Genomic DNA, 17,636 nt, shown 5'->3' on the forward strand with positions numbered 1-17,636 from the left:
ATTTGGGTTTTTTTTGTTTTTTTTTTTTTTTTTTTTTTTAAATAAATTTTTGGGGTTTGTAGATAGATAATTAGTTATTTGGGGAGTCGAAAAAAAAAAATGGAGGAAAAATAGAAAAAGGGAGGAAAATTCGACGTAAAATGCAATTTTTTTTTGTTTGTTTTTAAATAGACTATCTCACTGCATGTGGTTTAGTGAAAAATATTTTTTTTTTTAACCCCCCCCCCCCTCCCCCCTTCAAAAGTGTTAATAAACGTTTTACTCTTTATATTCTTTTTATTTAAAAAAAAAAAAAAAAAAAAAAAAACAATTTGAGAAAAAATTCGTCATTAAATGTAAAATCGATCAAAATCAATCGATAAAGAAAAAAAGAAAAAACAAATTAATAATAATAAATTTTATTGATTTTTTATTTTTTTATTTTTTTGGTTATTATTATTATTAATAATTTTTATTTACAATTTAATTAATAAATAAATTAATTAATGCTTGATTGTTGTTTTATTATTATTATTATTATCGATAATACATTAGAAAGTAGTAAATGATGATGATGATGATGATGATGAAAATTGTTTTTTTTTTGTAAATTTGTTAAGGTTTTTTTTTAATTTTTTTCGGTAGAAATTATTATTATTATTATTATTAATTGAATGTGGTGATTGAAAAGATAAATAGAAAATTATTATTATTAATTTAAATTTTTTTTGTAAGAGAGAGAGAGAGAGAGAGAGAAACAACATCTGTCGTCACAATGTGCAATTTAAAACAGGAAATGACTTTAAAAAAAAAAAAAAAAGAAATTTTTAAATGACTATTAAAATTTAATTATACATTTTAATTATTAATTTTTAATTTTTCTGTTCTTTATTTTGTTTAAATAAATTGTAATAATATAAAAATTACATAAAATTTTATTGATTTATATATATGATAAGTGAAAATTGTAGTTTGCTGTCATTTTATTTTTAAATTTAGGTACCAATAACATTAAAGGATGAAATTTTATGTTGATTAAATAATTAAAAAAAAATATATATATATATATAGATATGTAAAATTTGAAATTTAACTTTTTATTATTATTATTATTATTATTATTATGAATGATATTTAAAAAATTTGAAATTTTATTTTAAACATGTGTCGATAACTTTTTGAATTGTTTTACAATTTTAGGAACAAGCTTGATCGTTCTGATAGCAATAATAAGGAGAAGTAACGTCTGCACGTATATCAAATTTAACGAGTCGTTCTCTGAAATTTTCAAATCTTTGCTCTGCTGCATTGGCTCCCCATTTTGGATTTGACCAAAGTCTTTCACCCACAGCAGCAGTTCTCGGCCAAACTTTCATATCCAACGATTGTTCGTCGACTTTTTCTGACCACATAGCCGCTTCGCCTCCTAAAACATTACTGTGTCTCGGAAGTTTATTGTCGTAAGCTATTTTCCAAGAATGATATACGGTATTACCCCAGAAACCATGATCTAAATACCATTTGTCTTTAGTCGAAAGTATTAGTTTATACCCTTTATTTAATAATTGAGTCGGAATTGGACTTGATGCCGGAAGCCAGGTTTGAATGATGTACCTACGAAAGAATTTAAGGTATTTTAACAAGAATAGCATTCGAAAAATATAAAATAAATCGTATTAATTCGGTTATGTAAGAATCAATTTTCAAAAAAAAAAAAAAATGGCGGAAAAAAATTTTGTTAAAATCATAAAAAAATTTTTAAGTTGGTACCACTTGTAAAATCAAAACCACGACATTATAAAGTGATTGAAAACATTAATCTAATAGTTATATTTATTTTTATAACGTTAAATTTTTTTATTTTTTAAGTTGATAAAAATGATTTTATTATTAATAAGTTATTATAATAAACAATGATTATAAAAATAATTTAATTTTGTTAAAAAAGTGCTTTTGATTTTAGAAATATATTAAAATGTTTGAAGATGTTTTTCTTGATGAAAATGAATCGGACGAGGAGGAACGTCAAAGATTTTATTCGGTTTGCGCTGAAAACAAAATAAATGCCATGATAGCAAGAATGAGAGAACTCGATGAAAATTTTGATGGGCCGGAGGAATTTGAAAATGAAGCTGTTTCAATGGCAATACAACAACACGGTTTAAAAAATTGCAAAAATCAAAGTCCGAGAGATTCATTTTTCGATTGCACGAGTGAGATTAATGAAAATCATTGTAATCAAAGTGTCATAGACAGTAGTCATTTTTCTCAACCGACAACATCAATACCTTCATCGAAAATATTAAATGTGAAAGATAGCATAAATTATGAGGAAGATAATAATTGTTCTAAAAGTAAACAAAGAAAACATTCTAGTATATCCGATTTTCAAAATATATCATTTACCCAAAGTTTTAATTGTCCCGGTTATGAATTTAACGATGTTGATTTTTTAAATGAGGCAGTAGCTGTGGCAATAAAGAAAAAAGGTTTAAGTAGTACCCAGTGTAATGCGCTTCAGTAGTTTGCTTTAAAAATATTTTTTTATATGTTATAAAATAATTGATTTATGCAGTATTTATTTATTTAGATTGATCAGTCTGATAAAAAATTAAAACGATTCCAACAACTTTTAGTAATTCATCATTTCGAGAGAGAAAAAAAAAAAAAAGAACAAAAATGGAGCTAATCAATGCAATAACACATTGCCTTTTTTTATCTGAATTTATAATTCTTGTTAATTATACCTCATAGTACAAAAATAAAAAAAATGACTTATTAACTGATAATAATAATAACTTGAATTCATTAAAAAAAAAAAAGGAAAAACGATAAACTCGAGATTAGGTCCACATAATTATTCAAGGTTCAAATATGTCTTGTGATAATTTATACAAGTATACTTATTAACATTAATTCTACCATATTCAAATCCCAATTTTTTAAACATTATTATTATTAACAAACTAATTATTTATCATGTATAAAAAAAAAAAAAAAATTAATATATATAGATAAAAGAACATATTTTAAAATGTAAAAAAAAATGTATGCAAGAGGGAAAATGATTAGTTTGTTCAGATTTTTATTTATGTTTGATGAATGTTTTACATGTTAATGCTTTATATAAATTACTATCATAAGTATATTAATGTATAGTTACGAAAAAAAAAAAAAAAAACAGTATTTACAGAACACAAATGTGTTACATAAATACTGATTTATCAAAGTTCCTATTAAATTAAGTAATTTTTATTATGGTCAATGTGAATTTTTTGTTTAAAAAAATTTTTTTTTTTAGAATATATTTAAAGATTTATTTGTTTTTTATGTAGAAATTTATTTTAGAAAAATGTTTTTTTTTTATTTTTGTTAATATTTAACCAAAATATTCCTAATGATTTTTTAAAATAAGCAAAAAATGCACATTTTCAAGCTAAGATTAAAATAATAATAATTTGAAGAAACATTTTCTCTCTCTCTCTCTCTCTCTCTCTTTTTAATGGCTTTTCGATTATTTGTTAGTATAATTAAAAAAAAAATTAAAATTTATTTACCTGGTTTTATTTAAATATTTTTCTATAACTTCAGGTTCCGTTAGAGTGCTCGACCAAAGAATAACAGGTACATCTTTTGTTGGATAAACTTCTGAAAATGCTTGAAGAACTTTTTCCTGATAAATACCCCAAAGATCTAAGAAACCCTTTTCATCATTTTGCATGTAATTACGTGAAAACCAATCCAAGACTTCAGAGCTTGAATTCCAACATTGAAAAAATACCTAATTAATATAATAATTTTTTTTATTCGTAAAATTTTTTTAAATATTATTATTATTATTATTATTATTATAGGTTCACATCACCTCGTCTCCTCCTAAGTGTAACGTTTCGCTTTCAGGTAAAATTTCAATTAATTCTTTATAAATATTTTTTAATATTTTATAAACGTTTTCGTTTATAGGATTTAATTGTCCGCAAGGTGGTTGTATACAATATTGTCTCCACGGTTGTTGATTAACACACAAAGCTAATTTTCCAAGGTTGTGTTGTTCTCCCCATTGCCATCCATTACCTAAAATCAATTAATAATATTTTTTTTTCCAGTAAAAAAAAAAAAAAAAATTTTCAAATCGAATAGTACCTGCATGAGCCGGACCATCTATTTCAATAATAACTCGTATCCCGTTGAGTTTAGCATATTCTACGATTCCGCGAATATCTTTTTTTGTATAAATTTGTTCGGGAGAATATGAGCCGTACCTTAAACAACAAAACGTTTAACAAAAAAAAATATGGGGGTGGGGGAAAATTTTTTTCCGTTAAAAAAAAATTATTTACCTAACTAGCTGTGGAAAATTAGAAATTTCTAAGGGAAAACTTTGCGAATCAGTTGCGTGCCAATGTAATACATTTAATTTTGTCATGGACATGGCTTCGATAGTTTTACGAATGGATTTAACACTCATATAATGTCTTGCCGTGTCAATTAGTAGACCCCTGTGTGGATACACGGGAGCATCGTGTATTTCACCTGAGGAAATCATGACCAAATATCTTTTTAATATCATATCGTTTGAATATTTCAAAGAATGAGAAGTTGTTAATTGAGTTATCGTTTCCAAACCGTGTCGGCAACCGTAAACCGTTGTCGAATTAATATTTATTTCAATCATTTCCGGTTTTTTTCCATTTTCGGATATTTCTACAAAAGAAAAACCATAAAATGTAGTATGGCAGGCACACCCACAAATCGAAAATTAAAAAATTATAAAATTAATTTGTAAAGAAAAACAAAAACCTTTTTTATCAATTTCTAAAGTGTATCTTTCATCGGTTTTCCAATTTAATTCCAAATTCGGAGAAATAACGTTAAAATGTATAATTATTTCCGTATCCGGTATAAAAGAACAATTCGACCCGCATAATTTAAACATTTTATTTTGAAATAATTTACTAACTTTTCGTAAATGTTCTTTTGCCGTGAAATTTTCGACATAATTAAAATCGAATAAAATTTTACTCGGATGAAATGAAAATAATGTCGATCCGAGAATAGTTTTACCTGTTTTTTAAAATCAAAAAAAAAATACATAAATTTTTTTTTAGAATTTTTTTTAAATTATGTCACTTTGATAGTCACCCGTGGGTTTCGGCCATAGCGTTCTATATTTTCCACATAATAATTTACATATTTCTAAAGTCGTTCCATTTTTCGAATATGGTAATAAACTTTTAACGCAATTTTCATTTTCGCAAGACCAAGTCCACTGTTGTAAACTAATAGAGAAAAAATTAATTCATTTAAAATTTCTTATTAATAATAAATTATTTATTTATTTATTTATTTATGTATCTTCTTACCTTTCAATTGATTCGTTTGTTGCAATTTTTCTTACGTAAAAAATAATTAATAAATAAATATAATAATAACTCACGTGCATGTTTTTAATTTTAAATTTTTTTTCTTTCTTTCTCTTTCTAAAACATTATTATTTTAATAAAAATTTATGTAAGTTTTATTTAATTAAATTTTTACACATTTAACTATTTTATTAACAAAAAAAATTTTCATTATTTATTTTAATTAATAATATTTTTAGCGTTAAAACTTATTAATGGGTAAAAAAAAAAAAAAAAGTTTATTATTATAGTGATTATTGTAAATTAATTTATGGTGAATTATGTTTCGTTGACGGATTTAATTAATTTTAAGGTAAGTACCTAAAATTAATTATTAATTATTTAAGGTACGATCCTTGAAAACGAAAAAAAAAAAAAATATCGGCGAGTTGTTTGTTGATTTTTTTTAATTACTCAAAACTTTTAAACTTGTGACGTAAATAAAAAATTTAAAATCACGTTAAATAAATTTATTACAAAGAAATTAAAAAATTATCAATACACCGTGATAACACACAACGAAAACAAACGAACAAACAAACAAACAAACGAACGATTTCATAAAACTAACTGAAAAAAAAATTTTTTTTTGTTTTTTCCCTATTTTTTTTTTCAAATATTCCTGTGACGTGTTGCGTAATTTTTCCAACAAAACAAAACAACGACACGATTTCACTTTTTTTTTTCCCGGTAAAAAACCCCAAAAAAAAATTTCAATTTAACCTTAATTAATTTAATAATAATTTAAATTAAAATTAAAATAATTAATAATAATAATAATAATGGTGAGGTAACGTAGGGTTAACACAACGTGAATCAAGTTAAGAAACAACAAAAACACGAATCGCCATACTCGTTATTATTATCATCATCATCATCATCCAAACATGGAAATCGAAACGGGTGATTTTGAATTTAAATGGAAACAAAAAAAAAGGGTCAACGACCCTAATCCTAATTATTATTATTATTATTTTAAATTTTAAAATTTTATTAAATCGATTTAAATTCCCACGCACACACCCAAAAAAAAAAAAAAAACAATTAAAACTTATTTATTTATTTTTTTTTTTTTACGATAATAATGAAACGCGCAAACGCGCCTAAAATTTTAACAAAACACAAAATGTTTGAATTTTTTTTCACATTAAAATTTATGACATTGAAATTATTACGGGACATACATAATTTAAATTAGATCTCCTAACAACAAACAGTAGCGTAAATACAACAAACAGTACAACGTGTGCAAACGACAATTTTTTTTTTTTATTAAATACCATCCGAAAATAAATTATTATTATTATTATTATTATTAATTATTTAAATATCTTTCTAGGTGGTAAATCCATTTTTATAAACAATTAAAAAACATTTTAAACAATACAAACATGGAAAATCGTGTTTTATGTTGTTGTTGTTGTTGTTGTTTTTAAAATCATTTTTCTCTTATATTTTCAGGTATCAACAATTTTTTTTTTTACGTCGAAATTTAAATTTTTTTTTTTAATTTTCAAACGAGTTTGTATCGATTAATTTATTTTTTAATTAATTATTAAAAATGGAAGGGAAATGACGTCACGGAAGCCATATTTAAAAAAAAACTATGATAACCGGTTACGAGACGATTCACGTCTTCAAATATTTTATTAAAATTTCGGATGAGAAAAAAAATTAATTTTAAATCGTTCCGTGACGTCATCATTTTCATTCTCTTTTATTTAAGTTTCAGGTTTTTCAAAAAATTAACGATTTTTGTTTTTTTTCCAGGTGTAATGTAATATATTTAAGAAAATTAAATTTACATTTCAGGTACAATCAACTATGCTAAAAGTTCACTTATTAATAATAATAATAATGATAATAATTAAAAGGATTTATTGATAAGGAAAAATAAATAAATAAATAGGTGGTTTGATAAGCATTTATAAATGCAAGCTTCGGGTATTGAATGTACTAATTATTATCAATAATATCGTTCGGTAATATTAATAATAATAATAATAATAATAATAATGATAATAATTATTTTAAGAATCGACGTGTCTCCTATGCAACGACATATCGTGAATTTTATCCTTATTACTTAAATCCAAAGTATTGTTATCCGGACTGGAAGATCGAAGATCTGGAGATTTCGATTCCGTTTTTGTCGATTGTATCGATTGATAATTATCATCATCGACGTTAAAACGATTTTCATTTTCTTTTAAATAAAAACTAGGAAAAAGGAAAAGTTTTTTTTATTTTGGAATTTTCCAAAAAAAAAAAAAAGAATTATTTTTGCATTCTAAAAATAATAATAATAAAAATTTACCCTTGATGCAATAATAAATCTTTCGTTTTGTTTAAATTTTCGTTAGGTTTTTCGTTAGGTATGAAAATTTTTGAATTTTTATTCTCTTGTTTGGATTCTCCATCCGATCCTGATTCTCCTGGTACGGTACCTCTTTCTGGAATTTTTATTTAATAAATATTGGAAATATGGAAAATTTTTTTTTTTTTTTTACGGATTGATTACGCGTCGATCGGAACAAAAAAATTATTTATTATTATTATTATTATTATTATTATTATTAAATGATAATATTTACCGTTATTAACAGATAAAAGTACCGATGGTCCACTATTGATACCCAAACATCTCATTCTCCAGGCATCTTGTAAAAGTTGAAAACGTGCTTGTTTTCTCCATTTTGCTCTCCTGTTCTGAAACCAAACCTAAAAAAAAAACGGGGGGAAAGAAAATGTCGAAACCATACCATTTTTTTTATTTTTAATAATAATAATAATAATAATAAATTTGTTGTAAAAAAAAATTAACCTGTACACGAGATTCCGATAAATTTATTCTTAATGCTATTTCTTCACGTACGAATACATCTGGATAATGATTTTTTTGAAAAACTGATTCCAATTCTTGTAATTGTTGCGTCGTAAATGTCGTCCTGTTTCTTCTCTGTTTTAAAAATTAAAAAAAAATTTTTTTTTTTTTTTTTTAACCCCCTCGGTAATAATAATAATAATAAAACAAAAAAAGAAAAAAAAACATTCGCATTTACCTGCCTTCTTCTTCCGAACATATATTCCGATAGTATATCACCTGGTGATGGTGATATATAAGATCCAGCCATTTTATTTTTCAACTTATTTATTTAAACAATTACAACAAAAAATAAATAAATAATTTTTTTTTTTTAGTTCATCCCGATTTGATCTCAATGGATTGGATGTAAAAGTTTGAATAAAGAATTCGAAAAATATATTTTATAAACCTCATGGTTTTAGTTTATTCGTTAAACCCCGCCTTTTAATTTCATCCCTTATTCAGATTTTCTTAGAGGGTGTAAATGGTAAACCAATCAGATTTTTCCTTTCTTCCTTTTCCTCTTCCTTTTTTCTATTTATTTATTTTATTTTATTTTATTTTATTTTATTAAAAATTCATTTTTCGCATTTAATTAAAAAAAAAAAAAAAAAAAATTATCATTATTATTATTATCATCGACGTCATCATCATCATCATCATTATTTTAATATTATTAAGTTTATTTATTTATTTATTTAAACATTGTAAAAATTTTAATAATAATAATAATAATAATAATAAAAATTTACAGGTCTGTAAAAAATATTTTAATGGCGACGATGTGCAAACCGAAGAAACCGGAAGTTATTCTAAATGTGTACTTTTAAGGGTACCGGCGGAAACAACAATGTTGATGTGATTGGAGATGGAAACTATTCAGGATGTGGAAACGGAAGTGATTGTCACGAGATCATTATAAAGCAACTTTAACGAAAAAAAAAGAAGAGGAAATCGTACAGTTGTGTGGGATGTGATGGTCCATATTCTTCGCTAAATCTCATCTTAATTATCTTCCTCGATTTATCCCAAAGGAATCGAGTAGAAACCTGGAATAAAACATCGACAGGTACGTGAAATTTTTTATTATTTATTAAAATAATAGTATTCAATATAAATTTGTTCAGACGGTTATAATTTAAATTAAAACGTTTCAAAATTTAATAACATAAAGCTAAACATGATTTTAAATTTAATTTGTGGTAAGACTTTAATGTGATCATCATCTTCACATTTCAATTAAATTAATTATTTTTTTTTTAATATGACCGTTAACAACAACAACAACAACAACTTAAACAAACGACTTTAATATAATAAAAATGATTTTTCTTTGATTTGTTTTTATAAAAACTGGTAAAACCAACAGGGGTAAGAAAAAATTCAAAAGATTAAAAAAAAAGGGGGAAATAAAATAAAAAAAAAGAATCTGAATGAATAAAAGCAAAAAAAAAAAAAAAAGTAGAAAATTCGAAAGCAGCAGACAGACACACCTCTTTTAATCATTTTACATATAAAATTTAAAGATATTGAATTGAGTTGTTTAAATATAAAACAATATTTATTTTAAAAAAAGTAAAATAATACGCCGTCTGTTCTTATTCCTTTACCATGTAAAAACCCCCTCCGTATTAATTTGAACTCTTTTGAAAAGAATCAACGGAAAAAGAAGAATGAATAATCTAAAGAGATAGAGAAATAGAGGGATATAAATGGGAATCGTGGTGGTAGGGGAGAGAGAGAGAGAGGATTGTCAAGAAATTAATCAACAAAACCCCCTCCTCCCCCTTAAACATTCATTCATCCAGCACTTTTCCGTAATTAACGACATGATGTAATGAAATGAACCAACCAATCGATTATTATTATTTATTTATTTTTTTTTTCATTTAATATTTACGGAAGAGATTTTAACAAAAAACCGAGAATATAATTTTAAAATGAAATCTTGTTTTTATAATTCTTTATTTTAATAATAATAATATAGGTAAAAGTTGCACAGAGTTGGATACTTATATGGTACCGCTTGGGATCATTACGCGATGTTGGCTTTAAGACAAAACAATTTTTATTAAAAAAAATTAATAAAGATGGAAAAAAAAAAAATATGGGAAGCCAACGGCACGTGGTGTTCCCAAGCGGTCACCCATCCAAGTACTAACCACGCCCGATGCTGCTTAACTTCGGTGATCGGACGAGAACCGGTGTGTTCAGCATGGTATGGCCGTTGACGTCGAGTTGTTTGATATTTTGTTTTCTTAAGCCGTTTACATTAATGTAATGTATGTTGTGTTTAGGCTATTATTACTATTTAAACTTAGTGTTAAGTATCTAATTTTAATAATTAATTTATTAAAAGATATTTTATGTACATCTGTAACACAAACAATGCGTAAAACAACACAAACACGAAATACGTTGTATTGCTATATATGATTTAACATAACAAGTTATCGCGACAGTGATCGTCAACGGCCATACCATGCTGAACACACCGGTTCTCGTCCGATCACCGAAGTTAAGCAGCATCGGGCGTGGTTAGTACTTGGATGGGTGACCGCTTGGGAACACCACGTGCCGTTGGCTTTTATATTTTTTTTTTTTTTTTTTTTTTTTTTTTTTTTTTTTTTTTTTTTTTTTTTTTTTTTTTTTCCAAAAAAGTTTTTTTTTTGAATTTTCTTACAGAAAAAATTTTTTTAAATTTTTTTTATATAAAAAAAAAAAAAATGGGGAAGAATAAAGAAAAGAATGATGTATACGAATTGAAGCGAATTAATTAATTTTTATATTCACATTCGTATACACGGGCGCATACACACGCACACGCACAGACACACACGCGCGCGGATATCGGTTTAAAACGATTTATGAGTGAATATACATAAAATGTTTTGATTAAAATTTTTTTTTTTTTTATTTTAAAAAAAAAAAAAAAAAATTTTCCGACGGGTATAACAGTCAGCCTTTCATTTTCCTCTTTTTTTTTTTTTTCTTTATTTCTCCAATGAATCTGTTAATAATAAATGAGAACGAAGAGAGTAAAATTCAAACAACAGCAACAAAAAAAAAAAAAAAAGTTTTTTTTTCCAGCCAGGTTTTTTTTTTTTTTTTATAACCTGTAACTAAACATTCATTTTAATTAAAAAAAAAAAAAAAAAAGGAATTTAATCATTGAAAAATTTCTTTTTTATTCTTATTCAAAATCCCCGGTTGTTTATTTTGTCATTTTTTGTCCTTTTTCTTTACATCTCTTTTCTCCTTCTTCCCCACTACAATATTTTGTTCTATAAAAAGTAAAAATGTATAAAAAAAAAATTAATAATAATTTTTACGAGGGAAAAAATTTTTTTTTCTCTTTTTTTTTTTTTCGAGTAATTTATTTTTACTTTTACCATAATAATAATAGTAATAATAATAATAAAAATTTTGTTTAATCGTTTTAATATGTTTTTATCGGGTACCCGTTTAAAAAATTTTCTTAAGGAAAAACGAAGAGAGAATCAAGCAAGCAAAGTGGGAGTATCCGACCCTCCCCCCGGGAAAATCCAATCAAAAAGATATTTAATGAAATGAATATATTAAATTTTCTTTTAAAGAAAATGAGGAAACAAAAAAAATGTAGAATTTTCTTTCTAAAGTTAAACTGAAAGTGAGCAAAAATTTTTTAAAATGAGAAAAGATGGTCACAAATTAATTAGCAACGTCATAGATTAAGGAAAATTTTATTTAATAAGGAAACGTCATTAAAAATTTTTTTTAAAAATTTTTTAAATAATTTTCCGTTCGTAGAAAAATTTAAAACGATTTTTAATAAAAATTGTTTATTATTATTTTTCCCAAAAATTCATTCATAATTTTTTTTTTAATTTTAATTTTAGGACAAAACGACGTGGAACCAGAACAACAACAACAACAACAACAAGAACAACATTTTAGTTACGTCGACCGACTATAATTTTCATCAACGGTAAGTTGAATCTAATCATTATAATTATTGTAATAATTCCTGCTTATCCTGTTGCTCCAGAAATTATCCCAAGTTCAGTTCAGGAAATATAAACAAAATTTCCATGTAAAAATCAAGAAGATTCAAAATGTGTTACTGTTCTATTCGCGATTAAAAAAAAAAAAAATGGAAAATAATAATAATAATTTAATTTCGATAAAGAAAATCCGCACTCCGTTCGGGTGGGGGGTGGGGTAAATAATAATAATAATAATAATAACTGTTGGTGCAACCTTATATAAAATAATTTTCTTTGACGTGGTAACTTAATCAAAAGTTGATATTGCATGAAAAACCGTCGTAACTTACATTTTCTCTCAATACAAAGAAAACTTTCATTAACTCGTTTTTAAAACCAGATGAGGTTCGATGATTCTCGTGTTATCTATATATATAATGTGGCCTATAATCATAAGATAAATATATAAACTAAACGATGTTATTATTATTATTATCATTATTATTATTAAAATAATCGACGATAGAATAAATGGAAGAAAACAGTTTTGTTTTCCTTTTTTTTTTTTTTTCTTTTTTTTCTTTCTCTTTCTGTTACACAAAAGAATTAAAATGAAAATCTTATAAAAATAATAATAATAATAATAATAATTTTTCAATTCTTTTATTAACGAATTTTTCCACGAATGATTTTCAATGTTGGAAAATTTTTTGATTTTCGATTTGGTTAAAGGATTGAAAAATTTAATTTTCATTTTCCTTAGATTTTCTTCCTTTTTTAAATAAAAAAATTATTATTATTGTTATTATTATTATTATTATTAGTATTTGTTTATTAATGATTAATTATTTAACGGATTTGACCAGGAGTTTTTCGTTTTTAAATAAAAATTTAAATTTTAAAGTTGTGTGTGAGGGTTTTAATTATAAAAGAAGGGGTCGGAAAAAAAGGGAAAATTAAAAGAACGTTAAACAAAAAAAAAACAGCCCCAAAAAGAATTTTTACGTTTTTTTTTTTTTTTTTTTTACCCAAATGATTTTATATAATGAAAAACCTTTTGAAATTTTATTTTTAAAAATTTATGTAGAAAAAACATAAAAAAAAAAAAAAAACGATACGTTTGAACTTTTTTTATTTTTATTCACATGAGTTAAAATAAAATTTTATTAATCGATTGAATTTTTTTTTTTTTAGCCTTTCGGTTGGTTTGAAGTCGTGCACTCTCAATTTATATATAATTAACGTAAAAATTTAAAATATATTTTCCAAATTTCATAATGAAGAAATGTTTGTTTATAAACAAAAACATTTAATTGTAATTTTTTATGAAAGGCATATGACATAAAATTAATTTTAAAAATAATTAATGTGTTAATAATATTGATAAATTTTTAGTTGATAACGTAATCTAATCCAAGTCTTATTTACGAAAGGTAATATATAAATAAATAAAACAAAAATAAATAAATAAATAAAAATTTATTTATTTTTTTTAATATATTTAACGTCATTTTTATTGTTAAAATAAAAATCAATAAGTTAAACAGTTAAAAATATTTGTTTTTAGTTGACAGCAGTGCCATCTATCGGGAAAAAAGTAAACAATTCAACTGTTTTTAAACTTAGTTATAAATTTCAACTGTAGGTGTCGTCAGTTTAGTGAAATCAGTTGAAGTGAAAACATCAACGGAAACAGTGCTAAAAAAAAAAAAAATAAATTCAATTTTAATTAGTGTTTTTCTTTTTTATTTTTCTTTCTTTTTTTTTTTTTTTTACTACTAATTACTATAATTAACCTAAATTTATTTATTAAAAAAAAAAAAATATATATAATTTAAAATTTATAAGGTAAGTTTAAAAATTTAGTAATTTTTATCATATCGAAATGGAATAATTAATTATAATTAAAAAAAAAACAATTAATTTTAAAAATCAAACAAATTAAACAAATTTTATTTTAATTTTTTTTTTTGGGCGCCTGTAATTTCAGTCATTATTATTATTAATTATTCGAAATAATATAAAATAGTATGAGTTTATACAATATAAAATATTAATGATTTGATAAATATATTAGGTGGTAATAACGGGGAAAAAAAAACTAAGCTTTAATTTAAAGTCACTTCCTTTTTTTATATATATATATAATTGCTAATAAGGAAAATAAAAAGGAATAAAAAATAAAAATGTGTAAAAAAAAAGAATAACTTGTTTTATCATTTAATAAGAAAAGGTAAACTTTTGACCTTTTTAAATTAAAACAATATTGAATAAACCATATTAAAAGAACAATGAATCCCTTGCGTTTTCTTTGCCAAAGTAAAAGAAAAGTTTTTCCTATGAATTTTTCTTTAAAAAAGAATTATGTATATATATATAATTATACATTTATATTTTTAGTCATTTCCATTAGAAAAAATAAATAAAAAATTTTAACGGTTTTTATATATTGCTACAATAAAAATAGATTCGATAAAAGCAGAACGAGAAAGGAGGAAAAACAAAAAAAATATCTTTTTCCATCGTTATATGAGAATAAAATATAACCTTTGACCTTTTAAATTATAATTAACAATTTTGAAAATTAAATAAAGGCAGTTGTAAATTACTTACAGGGAGGAGGGGAAGAAATTGAGGGGGGGGGAACAAAAATAATTTTTGATTAATAAATAAAAACAATTAAAACTAATTTGTGTCGAATCGGTTTTATTATTTACGTTTATGTGTCACTTATTGTTTAAATATTTTTTTGCAGGCGTAATTCGATTTATTTCATTAAATTAAAAAATTTTTTTTTTTAGGGTACTTTTATCTGTCCCCCACCGCGCTCCCACCGAAAAGGTCAAAGGTAAAAAAAAAAAGAAAAATTGTTTTTTTTTTCTTTTCCGTTTTTAAATATTTAAAAGTTAACAAAAAAAAAAAAAAAGTATTTAATCAATGAAAATAAATCGATAATAACGATTGCGACCGGTGTGCCCTACATTTTTACTAGTAGTTCATTGAATATTTTTTTTTTAAACTACAGGAAAAATTTTAAACAAAAAAAAAATGTATTTAAAACTTTTGCTGACATTAAAAAATTTTTTTTTCTTTCTTTTCTTTTTTTATTAAATTTTTTATTACCCATTAAATTATTATCATTATTAGTAATGTATTTTTTTTACTTTTTGATACAAATTATTTAAAAAACAAAAAAAAAAAAAGAAAAATTTGCTGCCGTTTATTGATTTATTTTATTTCATAGTTAAATTATAAAATTTTTTAGAATTTGTTTTTTTTTTATTTTAAGAAGAGGAAAATAGTAAGGAATCGATGATTTTTGCTATGAGTAATTTTTGCTAAAATTAAAATTCCATTAAATAATTTTATTATTTTACGTCATCAACGTGATTTTCAATGAAACTAAATAAATTTTCATTACTTTTTTTTTTTTTTTAAAAAAAAATTTCATTCGTTTACCGCCCAAAAAAAAACTCTTTTGTAAAATAATTTCGTGTTTTTCCAATTTAAGTAAATTATGGAAATTATTTACCGGGAAAAAGGTTCACTAAGAAAATTTTCCAGTCAGGATACCTAAAAAAAACTTCGGACACCTATTTCATAAGTCAACATAATCCAAAAATTAAACACACAAAAAAAAAATTTTTTTTTTTTTTAAACTCGTAAAAAGACATTTTTTTACATGCATATCTTACGAAATGTAAAATCATTTAACAAAAAAAATTTTTTTTTTCTTTTAATTTTCCAACGCACACAACTTTTTAAACTTTTTTTTTGTTTTCATAAAAATTTTAAAAGTTTTTTTTTTTTAAATATATTTGCATACCTGTAATATTTTATGTAAAAAACTTTTTTTTGGGGGGCGGGGGTGAGATTCGGGGGGGGGGGGGGAGCGAGGAAAGAAAAATCAAACCAAAAAAAAAAAACAACAAAAATCATACCAATAATACCCTTTTTTTTATTTTTGTTTTCTTTTTTTTCCTCCATTTGCAATTTACTTTTTATTTTATTGAATTTTAAATTTTCCAACAACAACAACAAAAAATTTTTTTTCTCCTTTTTCCAAAACGTGACCCCTCCCCCTTTCCTCTTCTTTCCTCCTCCCCTTCCCCTCCCTTCTTTCCATTTTCTATTTAAATTATTTTTGAAAAAAAAAAAATAACAATTTAAAAGTCTCTCGTTGTTAAAGCGGTTGTTTGTTTGTTTGTTTTAACACAGTAAAATTATATTTTAACGTGGATTTAAAAAAAAAAAAAAAAAAAAAAAAAAACAAAACAAATAACAAACGCAAACAAACAAATCCCCGTCGGTAAGAAAGAAAGGACAACAACCAACGGGGATTTTGCGCAGGAAAATTTAAACCGATCAATTTTATTTTATTTCATAAAAAAATAAAAAAAAAAAAGAAAAAAAGAAAAGAAAAAAATTTTCTTTTTTAATTTATTTTATTTTGATAACTATGACAAAATGGCGGGTCAAATAAATTTTTTTTCTTTTTTTTTTTGTTATTAACAAATTTAATTTCGTTTCGAACGATAACAAAAAGAAAAAAGGCGGGAAATTCAAAAAGAAAGAAAGAAAATTTTTTTCTTATACTTTTTTTTAGTATTTTTTAATTGTCTTAACATGTTTTTTTTTTTTCTAGAATGTTTTTATTGTACGAGAAAATAATAATGTGTGTGTGTGTAAGCAGAAGACAGAATAAGAAGAAAATAAGACGAAAGAGTTTAGAAAAAAACGAACGAACGAACGAACGCCAAGTGGAAATTTCGTTTAAGTCGATAAAGGATAGAATAAAATAGTGGGAAAAAAAGGTTTGCGAACGTGAGTCAGTCGTCGAAAAGTCGGCGTTCGTTAAACGTTAAACGTTCGTATACCGATAACAAAAAAAAAAAAAAAATAATAATAATAATTTTTTTTCTTTTTGTTTGTTTTGTTTGTTTTTTGTGTTTTCAAAAACATTCGTTTTTCGTAATTAATTTTATTACTTTTTTTTTTTAACGAACCGAACGCCTAAAAAAATTTTTCTTTTTTTTTATCGTGTGTGTATATTAACTTGTATATTTTATTCGTCGAACGCTTTTTTTTTTGTTTTCTTTTCTATTATCCGGGGGTTAAAAAATAAGGTTTCGATTTTTTTCTTTTTTAAATTTAAAATGTGAATTGTTTGAGTCTCCTTTTCGAGAAAAGGAAAAAGAAAAACAAAAAAAAAGGTAAAGTGAAAAACTCGTTATTCCGATACGAAATCGTAAATTTTGTTTTTGTGTGGTAACCTTTTTCCTTTTTCTTTTCTTTTTAAAAGGTTTTTTTTTCTCTCTCTCTTCTTAAATTATTAATTTTTAACCTTAATATTTTAAACAAACGTCTCCATTTTTTTCTTTTTCCGTTAGTAGAAATAATATTTTATTTATCAAAGCGTTAAAA

At 23.9% G+C, this 17,636-nt stretch overlaps 2 protein-coding genes across 2 annotated transcripts; both read right to left on the reverse strand.

The window, feature by feature from the left end:
- Positions 1–1,175: 1,175 nt before the first annotated feature.
- Positions 1,176–5,422, reverse strand: Phum_PHUM182340 (Chitooligosaccharidolytic beta-N-acetylglucosaminidase precursor, putative; the record flags this gene model as incomplete). Its single annotated transcript, XM_002425167.1, has 8 exons — positions 1,176–1,593; positions 3,537–3,760; positions 3,845–4,053; positions 4,123–4,241; positions 4,320–4,683; positions 4,780–5,043; positions 5,122–5,258; positions 5,343–5,422. 8 exons carry the CDS (start codon positions 5,420–5,422, stop codon positions 1,176–1,178), a joined length of 1,815 nt encoding a protein of 604 aa, XP_002425212.1.
- Positions 5,423–7,411: 1,989 nt separating this feature from the next.
- On the reverse strand, positions 7,412–8,464 carry Phum_PHUM182350 (Homeobox protein OTX2, putative; the record flags this gene model as incomplete). The annotated part of the gene is made up of 4 exons (XM_002425168.1): positions 7,412–7,587; positions 7,976–8,102; positions 8,206–8,340; positions 8,444–8,464. The coding sequence occupies 4 exons, from the start codon at positions 8,462–8,464 to the stop codon at positions 7,412–7,414; spliced, it is 459 nt and encodes a 152-aa protein (XP_002425213.1).
- Between the last annotated feature and the right edge of the window lie 9,172 nt (positions 8,465–17,636).

Source organism: Pediculus humanus, genomic scaffold (assembly GCF_000006295.1).
Source record: "Pediculus humanus corporis 1103172107531 genomic scaffold, whole genome shotgun sequence".
In the NCBI taxonomy this organism is placed as follows: Eukaryota; Metazoa; Arthropoda; class Insecta; order Psocodea; family Pediculidae; genus Pediculus; species Pediculus humanus.